Source organism: Quercus robur, chromosome 10, assembly GCF_932294415.1.
Source record: "Quercus robur chromosome 10, dhQueRobu3.1, whole genome shotgun sequence".
Lineage (NCBI taxonomy): Eukaryota > Viridiplantae > Streptophyta > Magnoliopsida > Fagales > Fagaceae > Quercus > Quercus robur.
Genome location: NC_065543.1, coordinates 46,682,125 through 46,700,891, shown reverse-complemented (window position 1 = coordinate 46,700,891; position 18,767 = coordinate 46,682,125). Strand labels below are relative to the sequence as shown.

General features: G+C 33.8%; 1 protein-coding gene across 1 annotated transcript; it reads right to left on the bottom strand.

The window, feature by feature from the left end:
- Window positions 1–447: 447 nt before the first annotated feature.
- LOC126703144 (uncharacterized) lies at window positions 448–10,066 on the bottom strand. The gene is made up of 13 exons (XM_050402063.1): window positions 9,852–10,066; window positions 8,551–8,686; window positions 7,168–7,313; window positions 6,488–6,689; window positions 5,948–6,216; window positions 5,348–5,459; window positions 4,933–5,119; window positions 4,588–4,739; window positions 4,294–4,460; window positions 3,010–3,324; window positions 2,883–2,920; window positions 2,347–2,552; window positions 448–2,021 (listed from the first exon to the last, which is right to left on the bottom strand). The coding sequence occupies exons 1-13, from the start codon at window positions 10,053–10,055 to the stop codon at window positions 583–585; spliced, it is 3,573 nt and encodes a 1,190-aa protein (XP_050258020.1). The 5' UTR covers window positions 10,056–10,066; the 3' UTR covers window positions 448–582.
- Window positions 10,067–18,767: the final 8,701 nt, after the last annotated feature.

Here is an 18,767-nt window from a genome sequence, read left to right as displayed (position 1 = left end):
GGATATATGAACAAAGCTTAAGGAGAAAAGAAAAGGGGAATAATCATAATGTAAGAGAAATGGCACTGGGCATGTAATAAATCTAACTATATTTAAGATTCCACATTAAATATACAAATTCTCTTTCCATTTAGGAAGTGGAATGCAGTTTTAAAAAATTGAGAACAAGCTCAAACCAATGCCATTTGAGAGCTCAAGCTTAGAGAAGGCCAAATAGAGCGATCAACGTCCTTGAACCAAAGGCAGAGAGGTCATATTTTTATCTCCTTTGTTAGTTGTTACGACCCACTCGGCCGCGAGCTGCACCCATTTTTTCCCACATGGGGTTATGGTGACAAAAGAGAGAAATATGGAAAGCTAATGTCAAAGATATTTTATGGTTATGCATAGAGGGGTTACCATGACCTTCTAACAAGCATATATAAGCTTTGATTTTTCTCACAAATATTCTGATAATCTAATATTATTGTTCAATAGGCTTTCATAGAATCCTTATATGCTTATCAAATAACAACTAAGCAACTAAGATAATCTAATAAATCAAATTACAACTCTAATGGGTCACATTGCTGGCTGCCATCTTTAAATTATCTTAGGCAATCCCATACAGTTCATAACAGGATCTACCAATTGGTTTAACCATGATTTTTCTGGCACAGTTGTTCCCGAGTTCCTACTCCCAGAGTTCCTGTTCCTATTCCTTCTCCTAGGATTGCTTCTGTTGCTACTCCCAGAGTTCCTTCTATTAGTCTCTTCCTCCCCTTCGCCATCTTTGTCATTAGTCTCTTCCTTCGCTTGGTCACCAGTGTCATTAGTCTCTTCCTTCCCTTGGTCATCAATATTGACATTATCCTCTTCCTGCCCTTGGTCACCATCCCCAAAAATTCCTGGGAACTCGTTATCCAAAAAATCCTGTGAGATGAAAAGCAGAGCTAATCCTATTGAAACTATCTTCAAACCAGTTAGGAAACGCTTCTTTTTAGAGTCCATCTGCTTTATCTGTCTTTGGAGAGCATACCATTGATTCATCATCTGTGGTAAAAATCCCAATAGGAAAAGTATAAGCATGAACACTCCAACCATAGTCTCATCTTGGGCTATAGACGGACTCTCCAGGAGAACTAAACAAATAGCAAATACACATACTTCACTAGAAACTGAAATGATCTCAACAAACTGAACTGCATTATTAATAAATGGCTTATTGAGAACGAGGAATAAGAGCTGAAAAGAAGTGATGCATAGCAATATTATAGTGGGAATCTCAGAAGGCCAATGGTCCTTATAGACACCAGTCATAGTCCCTAGTACAATGCGTCTTAAGGACTCAAGCAATGTGTAGTATAATCTGAGTTTCCCAAACAGCTTTTGGTTAAAAGGTGCCTCTGAATGTGAATGAACACTGCCCCCAAAAACCTCTAGATCTTCAGCTTTTCGATAAACCTCTTCAGTTTTGTCATCAGAGGCAATGATCCCGTCATCAGAGGCAATGATCCCATCATCAACGTGTGGATGAACACTTGAGCTAGACGTCAAGGAGCCAGTCGAAGTTGTTGCAGTGTGTGGTCTTGCTGAGGGAATAGGACTCGGTTGAGTTGAACGGGAAGTACTTCGTGCTGAACTTGGTGGAGCTAAGTCAAGCCTCGTCCCTGATGTTATCACAACATTGTCCCCAGAAACCTCTTCTACTTTTGGACAAAGCTCTTCAGTTTCCTCATTAGAGGCAATGATCCCATCACCATCTTTATCAACACTTTCTCCAGAAATCTGTGAGAGGATGGGGCCTCTTATATCTTCGTATAGAGGCCCTAAAATGATTAGGCAATTAGAGTTTTGTTTCCTTGTCCATTGGCCTCTATTTCCAAGATTGTAAAATCTCCGACCTGCTTGATGATCTTCCTTGTATTGAAGTTGCTTTGCAAATGTAATGCGTGTAGAGAGGAACCAGAGCAAGGCTAGCAGTAGAAAAGACACAGCACCCAGAAACGGACTGCCAACTACAATCCCTGATCGTGTTCCTCCTTAATTCACAAAAGGGAGAAAAGATGAAGCCACATAGTTGTGTACTTGAAGTTTTTATGAATAAGACTTATATGAACAAGACAGGAACATAGTAAAAGACTAGCTCATTCTATGGTATATCAAAATGAGAATTAGACAATTCTCTGATTAAAGAATTCAATATAAGTAGAGAGTTGAAAGATACTAATATGGAGTTTGCAATTAGCAAAAAAAGAGAGAAGAAAAAAAGAAAGCAACGTAGTTATCTTTCGAAACTTAAATATTGCATGATAAATGCATAGATAAGGATACATTTGTAGGGAAGTAAACAAATTGTCAAGTTACCTCTAATTAGAGCAGAAGAGGCCTCACAAATACTAGGTAGTGCAAGATTTACAAGGAATATTTCAAATCTTGGGAATGTGAGTAGTCCATAACCCCTCTGCTTTTGCTTCCTAAATTTTAGGATGGCAAGGAGTAGAGCATGCAGCAGTATTAAACTGCCACCAATTATGGCTAACCAGAACATGGTTCTACTAAAATCCTCCCACCTACACGAGACAAAATCTAGTAAGATATTACACTGAAAAATAAATGAGTCTGTTTGTGGCACTTCAAAATCCAAATGATGAATTCACAAATTAAACATAAATGAATAATAGGGAATTAAGTATCAAGTTTGTCCTTTTGGTTTGATCAATAACTAGCATACCGAAGACAAAATATTTCATTATTGCTTTCATAGTTTTTCCACTAAAGATTTAATATTTTTTGAGAAAAATAAAATCTGAATTGAATATTCTCTCCATTTTTTTATCTCTAAAATCTATATGCAATGCAACTACATGTAATAGATAGAAATAAGAGGCCTCATAACTTACCCATCCAAATTATATTCAGCATCTGGTTTACTATTGTTCTGCAGGTGTACAATGAATTCTGTCACAAAATTTATTCATGATTAAAGAAGTCAAAAGCAAGTCACGGAAAAAAGTAGAGGTTTCAGACCTGAAATAATGATATATATTCTTTGGGATTTGGCCGCAATCGTGCTTTGTATATGGAAGCAGCCCTACTCAAATTCCCTTGTTTTGGCTGCACACCCAGGAAAATTCCTGAATCATGAATTTTAGACCTGTAGGAATCTGAGTTGGTCAGAGGACTTGAGCCCACCACGACTGGCTGGATGTGCCCAGACTCCCATGGAAGACTGAAGTAGGGAATGCTCCATCGCAAACCCCTTGCAAATTCATAATAATTCACTGGCAGTTTCACTGCCAACCATCTAGATAATGCAAAAACCTGAATATGGCATGCACTTCTCTGTATGAAATAGAAAAGGAAAAATGATCATTAGTTCTACAAGAATGATGCAGTTCATAAGGTTTGATAAGTTATTTTTATCAGATATTTTAAATGGCAGTATGTTACACTAATCTACCCGCCATAAACCATAAATAAGGTTTGATAAAGTTCAACAAGAGTGATGCAGTTCTTGAACAACACCCCAGCTCACAAAATCCCACTCTGAAGAGGTCAATCCTAGTTTCCATCTTTGGCAGAAGTACCAATAGGCTCTACAGGTTGGGCTTTTGGTTCAAAAAGTCAGACAACATGGTCAAAAGACTCAAAACCAAGCAAATATTTTGAGAGTTCAATTATATATTAAATTTTATGTATAAAAATCAAGGAATATTATTCTGGGGGTGTATTATTTCTGCAGGAGGAGGAAAAGGGTTAATTTGTTCCACAGTATATCTAGTTATTTTACTTGACTGTCAAGAGGCTATATGTAATCATAGTGCAATAACCTACTGGTGTAATTTGATTAAATTTTGGTTCAAACCTTGGAAAATACTGGATCAGACACAAAGAAAAAAAATAAGGAAAGATGATTTGTACATCAGAAAGATCTTGTTTTACCATAAATAAAATGCTTTGAAAAGAGTAAGACCATAAACATATTTTAGAATGAAGAGATCACCAACGATGTGCTTAGTGTTCTTATTCAAGGTGTCCCAAGAAAGTTAAAGGTGCACATCAACATGCTATCAGATATTTTTTTTGGGGTCATGATTGTTTGTCAAGAATGTCATTTAAAGAAATTTTTTTCAACCCCAAACAGTTGTAAGATTATTCTCTACCCCTTTTATAAATCCAACCTCATCATTAATGTCAATTTATTTACTGTTGTGTTTATAATAGTGTAAAAGCCCCCGAGTAGAAGATTATCATGGTATAACTAAGTAATCAATTAATGAGATAACTGTTCAAATGAGTTAGATATCATACAAAAAGATTCCTTGCAGGATTAGAAAAAGATGAAAATGGTGTTGGAAATGCCCCAATGGAGGAAAGGCTTGCAATTGAAACCGTAAGCAGCCCGGCAGCAACAGCTGTTGCCACAAATGAAGCAGTTGCAAGCACAGCAAGCACAGAAGATATTTTGGGCACATGATCTGTATTTTTTTTAACCATACATCAGTAAATAAATAAGGAAATCAAAGGGCTAAAAAGTGTCATCTAGGGCATAGATGTTGGACTACAATTGAGCTGACAACAAGAGACAAGAGTAAGAATCCTTACAGGGACATAGTTGTAGATCATTGGAACGTAGATTTTTGTTTCCAGCAACATCCCCAATCACGTTTTCAGGAACAAAGACGGATACACAGTATACACTATCATTTTCTGCTTTTATCTCTACAGCATATATTCTTGAACTTATTTCTTTAAAGCTGAAAATGGTAATGATTCATTGGAAAGGAACAAAAATGAAAATATGTTAAAAGTAAATATTACCAATTGAAATATTATTTCCATCAAGAACCCAAATGGTGTGTAAAAAGGTCATCATCTTGGTTTCTAATTTGTGTGTGGGCGCATTAATATACATAGATACAAACTCAAAGGTAACCAGAAATTACTTGCCTCTGTATATTCCCTCCTGTGATTGATAATATAGAAGAGTTGGCGCCAAATACAGGCTTCACGAATTTTATCAACATAGGGATGTTGCGTTCTCTTGTCCTAATATGGGATGGTGTACTCAACATTACAGCGGGCCTAAGAGATTCTGAACGTGGTGTACTCAACATTACAGCAGATCTCAGAGAATCTGAAGGTCACATTTATATCTATCAGAAGGAAACATCCTACAAATAGACATTTAAATATAAAGCTTTCCTAATTGCATATACTCTTTCCTTTTTTTGATATACCTAATTGCATATAAACACAGAAATATTCAAAGAGTTCAGTAACAGAATATTTAAACATAATTTTGATTCCACAAACAGATGGTTTATTTTCTCTTGTAATGATTGTAAACTATTGTCAATCATACCATATAGGAAAGTAATTGGTTCAACTTGGGAAACTGGAGTCCCTGAAATGCATATTATAGTTGAATTAATGTTTACTGTGACTATAGCCATGCCAGATACACATGTAGCAGCCTGAAAGGAGAGAGTGAAAAAGAGTAAGCAAGAAAGGTATGAGAAAAATAGGTTATAGATGTAAAAGCGATAAATGTTCTCAAACAAACACATAATGTACACTCCATAGGAGTCCATACACAATACGTCCACAATTTCACATGCGATATCCATATTTTTTAAGAATGCCCACATTTAAACGTGAAGCTAGTAGTGTGTACGGATGATGTACAACAATGATTGTGCAATAATCAATACCCTTTTGCATTTTATATTAGGGGGAAGTTCAAGATGTGCAACCAGGTAAAATTTTCGAAAATGATTCTCTCCCAATACAATTAATGGCTCTAATGTTTCTAAGTGACCCCATTCAAGATGATGATGTGCATATACAAAATAAAAATGAGCCATTCCAAATTCATAGGACAACTAAACAGCCTCCTAACCTATGAACCAACTTCTATTCTCATGGCTGAAAAAATAGTATGAGATTGTGAGAACCATCTGACCTTATATTCAAATCTGCGATGCCCTGGATGTTGTTTACTGACGGCCAGAGGAAGAAGTGTGCCCTGACTCAATTGGAGAGCATATAAAATTTGCACTTTGAGAGAATTTAAAATTTCTGCAGATGAGTTGAGAACTGGCTCTGGAAAGGTTAAACACACCCTTAGTTTAATACAGTTATTAGTTGCTCGCACCAGTCTAGTTTCACCATTAAGTTGAAGTAGCCTTTCTGGAACATGAGTAGTTAAGTTCACAAACATTCTTCGTCTATCTGTAGAATTAATGAACAGAGCATGTAAAGAGCACATTGACAACAGCAACAACAATCACTCAATTAAATTGGACAAGGTCGGTTACATAAACAGTCCAGATTATACATTTTAATATGATACAGATTGCCAATAAGTAAAGCTCAAGGCATCAATTAGATAAAAACAAGAATAGCTATGAAAGGACATGTCACTTAAAATCCTCCTGAAAATAATGATACATATTGCCTACTAGGAAAAAAATAATTCTATGGAAATAAAAACTAGACTCACCAAAATGCACATGGAGAGTAGAATTCGGGTTTCTTGTAAATTTGTTCCCGGCACTGTCAGTACAAAAATTATTATCCATTGCCAAAATCACTCGCCCATACTGATCAGTGGATGATAAACCCACAAGGACAGAATATTGAAGGTTTGGCTGTAGAATGTTGAGCGAGGATGGTATAACTTGGCCAGCACCATAGACCAAAAGCTGTAAAGAGTTTTCCAAAAGTGATGAAAATGTTAGAATTCGGTTTATTATTCAGTCTAGACTGCATAACTAGTCAGAGAACCTAGATTATGGACTTCAATTTACACATCTACACAATTAACATGGTGGACAATTCCATATGAGAAATTTCAAGACATTTGTCAGTGATTATAAAATTTTAAAAAGATGATTATATCATATATTGTTAAGTGTTTCAAGCAGTGTTATTATAAAATATCTAACAATAAATCCTTGACTAGGTAGATAATCCACCATTATTGCCTTCTGTGTATGGACTTCATTACACTAGAGGGAACTCCATTTTATCTTTCTCAAATCAACCAAAGCTATTCTTCAATAAATAGAAAGGTTGAGAACAAATCAACCCAAAAACCACAATTCTAAAACACCATAATAATGCAAGAATCGAATAGAGAACATAAAATCAATTTAACGTGTTTGTTAGCCACCTACTCACATTGCAGTCATTCACAGACGAGCACACAAAACCTCCTCCACCAGTAGGTCCAGTACAAGGTTCACTAAAAGATATATTTATAGAAACATTCAGAGCATTTGTGAAAGGTGTTGAGGTTGTGATATATGCCGTAGGCGGGACTGTATCTGCAAAGTTAAGGTATAATATGATTCAGATAAGTGTACAGACAAAATATAAGTCAGCATGATTGCCAGAAAAGCTAAATTGGATTGTTACATCACAGACTCGGTTTGGTTTCAGCAGGCTTCAGGGACAGAGGGAGACTTTGACCATGGGGGGCAATGCCCCCCTATTTTTTTTTTTTTTTTTTTAAATATTAGTATATATATATATATATATAGGTATAAATTTTAGCAATTTTATTCTATAAAATTACAATTTGCTCTCGCTTAATAATATCATTGATTCTTTTAAGAGTAATACTATAAACACAAACTTTTCTATAACATTTTTACAAATGATTGAGATAGTAAATTCTTATTGGCTTACATCTAGGCTCATTTGTAACTCTAGTATTTTTCACATTTTAAAGGGCATAAAAAAAATTATAAACCTAAAATCTAAAACAAAATATACCAGCCCAAAAAAATTAGCCCAATAACAAAAAATACTAATAACAGCTTAAAAACAATTAAGCTTAATCAACCAATTTTACCCAAAACAAACAACTCTACCCTTTAAAAAATTTTAAACAAAATAATTTTGTCCTTACCCAATAGCAAATGCACGCATAAAAGGACAAAACTTAGGTATAGTACCTTAGGTACTGTTCCTTAGGTTCATCTCTTAAAATTCAGCCATGAGGCTACTTAACTAAAAAATACACTTCAATCATGTAAAAAAAAATCCATATAACAGAATTTTAAGAAGGAAATACAAGTAACAGTACCTAAGTCTTGCCCCACATAAAAAATAATAATAAATAATAAAATTTTTTTTTTTTTTAACTTTAGCAGTTAAGCAACAAAACTAGAGGTTGGAGTAACAACACACAACCAGTAGCAAAACTACCCCCTCTAACTTTAAGTTCTGGCTTTGTCCTTGGTAGGCTTGATAAAGTGTCAAACTAACCTCAATGTAGGGTGTGTGTGAGTCTTCAAGAATATGAATAGTAAGGTACTTTTTATGCATTTCATTCAAAGTTGAAAATTGAGTAGATGGATTTTGTAGAGCCCATTTTCAGAAAAATGTATACATTAGAAATTGGGTACTAAAGATCACGATATAAGCTCATGAGAGGGGAAACATTTCCTAGACATAATTGTTGAAGACTTTCAAGCAAGAAGGTCTTATTTTAAGTTGAGTGGTAATTGAAGAAAATATAATAACAATAAGAAAAAGAATAAAAGGAAGGTTCTTAACCAACAGTCCAGCTATAGCTACCGCAGCCAACTCCTCGGGACCCGTTGGTGCAAACCTCAAATGTATGATTTCCATCCTGCAAACCTGCATACGAAACCGTCCTACCTTCACAATTCGAAGCAATGCCATCATCCAGCTGCAACAACAAGTTTATTAACCTATTATTTTGTGGAACGAGCCAAATGGACATCAAGAGAAAATCCAAAGTTTTCCCAATAAATCAAACCATGATGCAGCTTTTTCACTTCCCACATACCCAGGGACGGAGAGAGACTCGGACCCGCGGGGGTGGGACCCCTAATTCTTTTTTTTAAAAAAATATTAATATATTTATCAGTACCAATTTTAACAATTTTGTTCTATAAAATTACACTTTGCCCCCTTTAACAATATCATTGATTCTTATAAGAATATTACTATAGCCACAAACTTTTCTATAACATTTTTACAAACTGTTGAGGTAGTAAATTCTTATTGTTTTACATCTGGAGCCATTATTGACATCATATTTTTACTTACTAATAACCAATTACCACATTAACAATTTATAAAAAAGTTTGTAATTTTAGCATTTTCTTCTTTTTAAAAGCCAGATCTAAAATCTAAAACAAAATAAACAAGCTCAAAAAAACTATCCAATAACAAAAATTACCAATACTAAAGCAAAAAACAATTAAGTCCAATAAACATATTTTACTCAAAACAAACAACTTGGCTCTTTAAAAAATTTTAAACAAAATAATTTTGTCTTTACCTAAATGCACACATAAAAAACACAAAAAATAAATAAAAAACCTTTAGTTGATAGAGCGCTAGAGCTGCAGCACACAACCAACATCAAAGTTGCCACCCTAACTTCAAGTCCTAACTCTATCCTTGCACTTACCATTGAGTTGGAAAGCAAAACACACACACAACAACCAAAAAAAAAAAAATTCCAATAATTTAGTTTGGCACCAGGAAGAATATGACTAAATAGCAATAGTACATGAGTAATCGTTCATTATAATAATCTTATCAACTACAGAAAAATACAAAAATATGTACGTATGAATAAACTGAATTCCAAATAGTTTTCTTGATTAGTCTAAACTCTGAGCAAAAGTTTAAGCTCATTACATCCTTACAGAGTGGAAAGAAGTGCTAATTACTCTCTGAAATCAACCAACTCCCTTACATGAACTTAAGAACCATGAAACATATATATAAACTCGTGTGAGAGAGAGAGAGAGAAAGATCAGAGCACCCAAAACGAAAAGCTAAGTAAAACTAGCTCAAAGTGTTACTAGAGCTTAACGTACCTTGCAAGTGATATTACAATTGGTGCAAGTGCCACTCCCACCCACAAGAACTTCAAAGACGAATATGGTTGAGTTGAGTTTTGAGAATGCATGGGGAGTCGTCAAGAACTTCACAGTGAGCTCTGAGTCATCACAGAGTATGAAACCCAAAAGAGAAAAAACCGAGCAAAGTAAAACCACCAGTGGAAGCTTGAGCAAGCCCATTGCAGAGTAGACCTTAATTGAAGTCTGAGACATGTAAACTGTAAAGGCCCAACAATTTATAACCAAAAGAAACACATTTGTGGGGCATGTGAAAATAAATTTGAACAGTGAGAGCAGGACATTGTATGGAAACAGTATTGTAAATGGGATTAGTTTTTTTTTTTTTTTTTTTAAATTTTTTTTATTGAATAAAAAAGGAAGCTTCTAATGTGAGCTCATCAACCTCATGTCACGTGACGGCAATAGATAATACTACGTGTACCTCATGAGTCTTGCTGGGATTATCGCTCGAACTGCTCCTCTCTGAATGCAAAATGAAAACTACTACCCTCAAGCCACGCCCTCTATGTGTGGTTGTAAATTAATGGGATTAGTTGGATAGAAAATAGATTATACAATGATTGGTAGAGGTAAGAGATTGACGTAAGAAGATGACATAAACTGTGAAAATTCAAGGCTTTCACACGGAGAAAGAGAGAGAGAGAGAAGATGAGTTTGGACTGTTTAGTGGTTGGGGAGGTGACTTAAGAGAGTGACTTATGATGACTTAACAGTGCAAGTTCAAGGCTTCACAAACTTCTTTCATTTAAAAAAAAAAAAAAAACATCACAACTTTTGCAACAATTATTCTAACTGTCTGTCAGTTTCACTCTCACCACTTTTTCTCCTCCTGGTTTGCCGTGTGTAGACAAAAGTTTTGGTTTAATTACTTCTGGTCATATAATTTTTTAGTATAAAATGAAGAGTGAAGGCAGACATGTAAGACAGGAAAGAAGCATTAGTGGTGCTTCTGGCTATAGACAATTATTAACTTTTAGCAAAAACTAAATGCTGCTATGATGTTTCTGTGTCATGGATTTGTAATAATTTCATTAGATTACTGGTATCATGGAAGAAATAAGAAAAGTAAATAAATAAATAGAATGCCATCTTCATTCTGTCTTTAATGGAAAGAATTATGATAGCGCAAAACATATTAATGATCCATAGTTTCATTACTTTTTTCCAAACTTGTCTTTTTACTTTGGTTAAAATACTATTTTAATTGGTCCCTAAATTTTAATAAAAGTTTGTATTTCGTCCCTAAATTTTACAAAATTCTTTTTTTTCACTCCTAAACTTTATATATATTAAAAAAAATCAATAGTTTAGAGACAAAAATAGGAATAAAAAAATAACTTTTTTCAATAGTTTAGGGATGAAAAATAAACTTGTCGTAAATTTTAAGGACATAAATAAAACATTTTCAATAATTTAAGGACAAAAGATTAATTTTTCAATAGTTTAGGGATGAAAAAAGAACTTTTAAAGTTTAGGATAAAAAAGAAACTTTTGGTAAAATTTAGGAATCAAAATCAGGGGAGGATCACATTGAAGGCAGGGTGGTCACAAGACCACCCTGACTTGAAAAAAAATATATATATATATATATATATTTATATATATATATATATATTTATATATATATATATATATATTTATATATAATTATTATATATAAATTTAAAAATGATTGTATATTGATAAATGGAGTTTAAATATATAAATTACTATATATAAATTTAGGCCCAACATATATAAACTTTGAACAAAGTTTGACAAAAAAAATTAGTTTTAGACTAAAACTACAACTCCATTCAATTTTTTTTTTTTATTGAATGTGAATTTTGACAAATTCACCATTGTATTATATTTTCTTCTTATATCCTTCATACTTGCAGAATTTCAAAAAGATCAAAGATAATAGCTATAACATCAATCAAATGTTTATATTTCAAGTTTTTGTAGTTTAAAATTATACATCAAAAAATAATTTTATGGATCAAATAGTAAATAACATCCTATTGGCATAAAATTTAACATGTATTTTAAAAATATAAATAATATGCAATTCAACGATTATATTTTTAAAATATATAACCATGTTAATTTGTTTAGTGAAAGGTGTAACCATAGGCTACAATGAAGTTTGTAGTCAAAATTTGGTCCCCTTAACTATATATTAGACCCTTACAAACAAAAAGAAAAAAACCCAAGAAAAATTTTATTAAACTAAAATTTTGAAAAAAATGTAACTTGCAACATTGATAATGAAACTATTAAGTAACAATTTCAAGATAAGAAAAATTGTACAAGAAAATTGTAAGAGTTTATGTATTTTCTTTTTCTTTTTCTTTTTTTTGTCAATACATGAAGTTTTTTTTATTATATTTTGTATAATTTAAGTTTCTTAATAATCACCTTAAAAAATTACTAAAGCTACCACTGAACAAAATAGTACTTTATCCTTTTTACTTTTTAGCACCATATTATTCTCTAGTTACACGAATTAAATGATACTATTAAGTGAAAATTATAAAGTGATATAAATATAGGGCATATATGAAACTTTTTTTTTTTTTCTCTCTCTGAGTGCAACCCCGTTTTATTGTGCACGTTTCGGGCCCAGAAAATTAATGAGAAAACCCCGAGTTTGGACTTACCTCTCATTGATAAAAGAAACATTTCCACGTGCATGCCATGGACAGCTCCCAATCACAGTACCATCGTTTTCATTTCTCTATTGAAATTTATTAAGGGCGGACTACAGCGTCAGCTTGCTGACATCATTTAAACCGCAGAATTCAGTAGGCTGTTGTGGCAAAAAGTAGAAATATCTTGACACGTAAAGTAGTACAACTTATGTGACGAGTTGTAAGTAGTAAAGAGGTATTTTTACATAAACTCATCATCACCTTCTATTACTCACAACTTGTCACGTGGGTAAGTTGTGACACAACTTATGCCACAACTTGCCCATGTGACGAGTTGTGAGTGGTAGAGCGGTGTTCTCACATAGACCTACCATCACCTTCTATTACTCACAACTCGTCTCATGAGCAAGTTATGGCACAAGTTATACCACTTTATGTGGCACTAGCATAATTCTAAAAAGTATGCTAAAGAAGATGCCAAATAGTGCTCAGTTCTAAAACTATTCTCAATAAAAAGGCATATGGTAGTTCTAACTTCTAAGATCACAAATTAGTTGAAGATGCGAAATAGTGCGTTGTTCTAAAACTATTCTCAATAAAAAGATATATAGTACTTCTAAGATCACAAATTATTTCATAATTTTTTTGTCTCAGCTTTGTTGTGGCAGATTGTGAATGGTTAGTCATCGCTTACATATAGACCTACTATTTTTTCTTTACCAATCACACTCTCCCACGTCATAATTATGATAAAAAGTTGTGAAAATTTGTGTAATTCTAGAATTTAAAAAAGGGTCATGCTAACGAGTGCCCTAAGGACACTCATTAACCATCTATTTTAAGAAAATTTTGACATCACTTTTATGGGAAATAAAAAAAGCTGTCAAAACATTAATTGTTTTTTTTTCTTTTCCCATAAAACTTTCTTTAACTGGATTCTTAACCAATGCCCTAAGGGCACTCGTTAGCATTTCCCTTAAAAAAAAAAAAAAAAAAAAAAAGAAGAAGAAGACAAGTTAGATAAAATGTTCACATCATTTAAACTGTCCATATCAGCAATAATACCTAAAGGATGTCAAGGTCTTCGCGAAAATATCTAGTACAATAAACGTAGCGATCTAGCCAGCTGTCTTCAAATATCTTTGGAACCCACACGAATTTAAGATTACAAAAATCAATTAGAAAAATCAAGTGAGAAATAAAAGTTAAATCATGTTAACAGGTGCTTTTAGGATAAAATTATAAAAATCGTACCAAACTATCAGTTAAATTGTGAAACAAAGTATTATTTGGAATAGTTTGGTGTAAAATACTGAATATGCAATAACCCATTATCAAACCAGGTAAACCGACAGATTACATGGGTTAATTTTTTTTAACCCACAGATAAAACCTAAACAATACTGTGTGTATTTATGTGAATGACGTGTTTTTTTTTTCTCTAAATTTATGTCATTTGATATAATTTTTTATTGTTATAATTTATTAATTTACCTAAATGGATTTTTTTTTTTAGTTCCTTTTTATAATTATAAAATATATTATTTAATTAATTAATAAACCTACAATTTAACCAATGAACTAATGGTTGAACCAATGAACCAGTGAACCAATTCTTCAACCGGATCAACCTTTGATACAATTTTTATAACATATTGTAGGGCCGGGAAGCTTATGATCCGGCCCACGCTCTATCCGGGCTCAGGGCCCGTGCCGAGGAGGTAATGTGCCGAGGACGAGTGATCAAAAGCCGAGGGGTTAAGGGGAACGGCTGAGGACGACCCTGCCCTCGGCACTCCAAGGCTTTGATGAAAAGAGCAACGTCTTCGTGAAGGTCATCCCCAAATAGTCTCCTGAAGGGGATGTGAGTGGAATAGGGCCCACATGGAGGTACGGTACGAAATAGGTTCAAGGAAAATACGTCCCCTCCGCATTAAATGCACCGGTCAATGTCCTGATCATGTTAATGAGAAAAGACGCTTGGACGGTGTAACTTCGATCCTCGCGACTAAACAGAAAAGTAAGAGGGGACAGCTAATGGGACAGGTACAGAAGTAAGCACCTGCCTGACCAACAAGTGGAGGGCTAGGATCAACCAAGAAGGACTATATAATGTAAAAGTTAGTGCGCCAAGAAGGGGTTGGAAAAAATGGCCAGAAACCAGAGCCTCCCAGCCCGCCTCCTAGAGAAAGACTCCTAGGGCGAAGACGACTTAACCATGTATGGATATCACGAGAAACCCACCGCCTGGTGACCAAGGCCTAGCCTTTCAAACCCACGCTCTACAAATGATATTGTTTGGGCCTTTTTACGCGCGAGCCCAACACTGTTACGGTTCATTACGAATCGTGCCCTTACACATATGTTTTAGGGTAATTGTTAATAATCTATTTTAATAAACTTTTGACACAAATTTTATGAGATATATAAAAAGCTGTCAAAATATTTTTTTTTTTTTCCTACAAAATATTTCTAAAAATATAATCTAAACCAATGCCCTTATCACATCCACTCACCTTTCTTATAAAGTCATAGTCTTCAACTAAAAAAATAAAAGCTATTAGAGCTCAAACAGTTGGGAGTTGGGACAAAGAACTTTTCTTTTGTGTAGTACCGAACAAATAATAGCTCTAGTACCAAAAAACAAAAAAACTTTGTTCATTTAATGATTTTGAACTTATCATTATGATTTACGTAAATGATTGTATATTGATAAATGGAGTTTAAAACTCTTCCGTACGTTCGGGTAGTATTTTGATAAGAGAAATGCTAACGGATGTTCTTAGGATAATAGTAAATATTTCATTTAAAGAATGTTTTTATGGGAAAAGGAAAAAATGCAATTAATATTTTGACAACTTTTTTTTTTCTCCATCAAAGTGGTGTCAAAACTTTTCTAGAATGAATTGTTAACCATTACCCAAAGAGCAACCGTTAGCATAACTCATTTGGAAATTTAAGCATACAAACTTAGTACACAACTTTCACTTGGCAACAAGTCAAAATAATTCCAAAGAGAACAAATTTACTTCTCAAAGATATAAATAGCAAACAAAGGATAAAAGAAAATCATTTGAACTTTAATTAAGTACATTTTGGTCACATTTTCTTCTACTCTCCTCTTCTCACATTCCCTTTATTTCATACATATCCTTAGGTGTCTTGGGCTCGTTATATGTTAGGAATATAAAATAATTGTTATAATCCCTTTAGTTAGTTAGTTAGTTAAGATTAGGATGAGTTAATTAGGATTTGAGCACATGTAGCTCATTTAACACATGGTTTAATTCATAGAGCACATATTGAATTAACTAACCAATTATCTTGAGCCATGTGAGCTAATGAGATTAGAGACAGTCTCCTATAAATACATAATTGTAATTCAACATTAAATATCAATTGAAGAATAAATCAACTCATTGCTTAGTGCATTTCCTATTCCTCTCTTTCTTAATATTTCTCTATGAAAGGTTACTACTTCGAATTAAGTCAATTTCCCTACAATTCCCATCAATTCCCCTATAATTTTTACCCATCCCCATTAGGAACCACCAGGTTCCTACCATTTGGTATTAGAATCGTCGATCTTGAGATGGGTGAATATGACCGACAAGAAATCTTAAAGGACTTACAACAAATGGTGAATGAAGTTTCAGAGAAAGCCAAGGCCTTGGCTGAATCTAAAAAGACCATGAAAGAAGAGCTCTCAAGATTGCAAGAGGATCTTGAGAACATGACGAAAGACGAGTTACAATCTCTTGACTCAATGGAACTCGAAGAACAAAATAAGTTCCAAGAATCTACTACTATTGTTGCAAGCCGGGACATTGATTTTTGTGTCAAAGTGGATGATGATATCCATGTACACGCTGCCCTCGAAGTTCAATCCAAAGAACCAATAAAGAAGGTGATGATGATCCAAGAATCTACAATGCATGAAGTTGTTGCTATTGGTGTGGATACAAGTGATCTAATGGTGTTTGATTGTGGCCAAACTCGTACTTCAATATATGGGACTGCTCATGTAATCAAGAATGAAGGCATGAAATTAATAGCCACTAACATTGGTGGCAATGCAAATGAATTTGAATTAGATGATTCTTTTCTTGGTGGCTACGGGGGGATAAATTATGGATTCCATAATCAAGCTGATCATAATTTTTATAAGGACTTGGGTGTGAGTTGGGATCTTAAAGGTTGTGAAGATGTAGAAATTGCTCTCAAAAAACTCTCTATCCTCAATATCAGCTTCATGGGAATGTGATCAGTTGGATCCATTTACTGCATTATTTGCAGTTTGTGAGTAATTATCTCCGTACCCACATGAGTTGCATGGGTGGTCATTTGTTTAGAATTTTATGGTCAGAGACTTGGTATTTGATAGAAAGAAAGGTCACGACATAAAGATTTCTTGGTGCTCCTTTACTGATCTAGTTAATGATGGGATCTACTTGCTCAAGTTATGGGCTGTGACAAGGTGCTTGGAAATAGTTGGTGTGTTCAATGTTCAAGATGCTTTGGAGTATTGGATTAGTGGCCGGTTTCCCCTCATGAAGGTATCATTTCACAACAACACCTTGTGGGCAAGATGTTTTCAATGGGAGGGAAATGTTAGGAATTTGAAATAATTGTTGTAATCCCTTTAATTAGTTAGTTAGTTGAGATTAGGATGAGTTAGTTAGAATTTGAGCACATGTAGCTCATTTAACACAAGGTTTAATTTATAGAGCACATGTTGAATTAACTAGCCAATTATCTTGAGCCATGTGAGCCAATGAGATTAGAGCTAGTTTCCTATAAATACATAATTGTAATTCAACATTAGATATCAATTGAAGAATAAACCAACTCATTGCTTAGTGCATTTCCTCTCTCTCTCTCTCTCTCTCTCTTAATATTTCTCTATAGAGGGTGGCTACCTCGAATTAAGTCAATTTTCGTACAATTCCCATCAATTCCCCAATCATTTCTATCCATCCCCATTAGGAACCACCAAGTTCCTAACATTATACTTTGAAAATCTTAATCTTAAGAGTGTTATTGGAAAACTTAATTTTTCATCTAGAAGTTGGCCTATATGGAGGTCTTGTATACATAGAAACATGAGGCATTATCTCATTCATGTAAAGAGAGTAAACCAATGACATTTCCAATCTCAACATAAAATGAGAACAAAATAACATATTGATTAAGTCATTGTTTTTTGTTGCCTTAATTCCATGCCAAATTTGTTTGTATAATTTTGTCCAATTTTCACATAATTTTGGGGATTAATTGTAATTGGGTAGAAGTATTTGAGCCCTAGTCAAAGCACCGTAAAGATGAAGTCATGACAGCGAGATGCATGCCAAGCCGCAAAATGTACACGTGGAAAATAAAGAAGATATATTTTTCTTATTCGAGTTGCTACATGCTTGAGGACAGAGTCCAATGAGTCACTCTTATCAAATTGGCCAACTCATTTCTACCAACCCCACATCATTCCATCTGCATGTTGTATGTGAGAAATACTGAGAGAGCAATTGGAGAATCACAAAAGAAGTTCGACATTGTCTCCATTCATGATCCACCCAAAGAAAACCAATGAAAATGTAATTTGAAGTTTTGTAAATTGGATTCTTGGAAGGCACTATTTTTTGAAATATTTAAAGAATCAATTACACATATAAAGCAAGAGAAATTGATGCATTGGTACCATATTTTGTATCACTTCGTTTTCCAATATTGGCAAAATGCCCTCTTTTGTTAATCTACTATGTGCCTATTATCAAGGTCAATATTTTTTTTCTTGGTTCTTCTAATATTCTTTGTGCTTCTTTCTTATGTAGTCAAATTAATGTCTCTTTATTTAATGGTATAATTTTTAAGAACTTCAAAAATCAAATGATTATATTTTTTGTTTGTGTTATAAATCACTTCTAAATCTAATCATAATTGCTAATCTTTGTAATAGCAAGCATGTACCTTGTTCGTGTAGCCAAGCTAGTGCTACAAAGTAAAGAGTCAAAATATTTTGGATTCTGAATAGTCAATTCTTATCAAGATTGTATAAATATCTATAAATAGGAAAGTTACTATATGTGAATTGAAGGACTATACTAGATCAACCGATTTGTCTCACTTAAATTATCAAGCCGCCAAGGATCAGAGTGGTCAAAGCTATGAAGAACAAAGCTCCATTCACACAAGAGAAGTCACCAAAGTGGCCAAAGTGAAGAAGAAGAAGAAGAAGAAGAAG

Coding starts and splice junctions, on each gene's coding strand:
- LOC126703144 (XM_050402063.1), bottom strand. CDS start 10,055: ATGGGCTTGCTCAAGCTTCCACTGGTGGTTTTACTTTGCTCGGTTTTT. Junction 2,921..3,009: donor AATATATATCATTATTTCAG/GTCTGAAACCTC, acceptor GTACACCTGCAG/AACAATAGTAAACCAGATGC. Junction 2,553..2,882: donor GCTGAATATAATTTGGATGG/GTAAGTTATGAG, acceptor TGTCTCGTGTAG/GTGGGAGGATTTTAGTAGAA.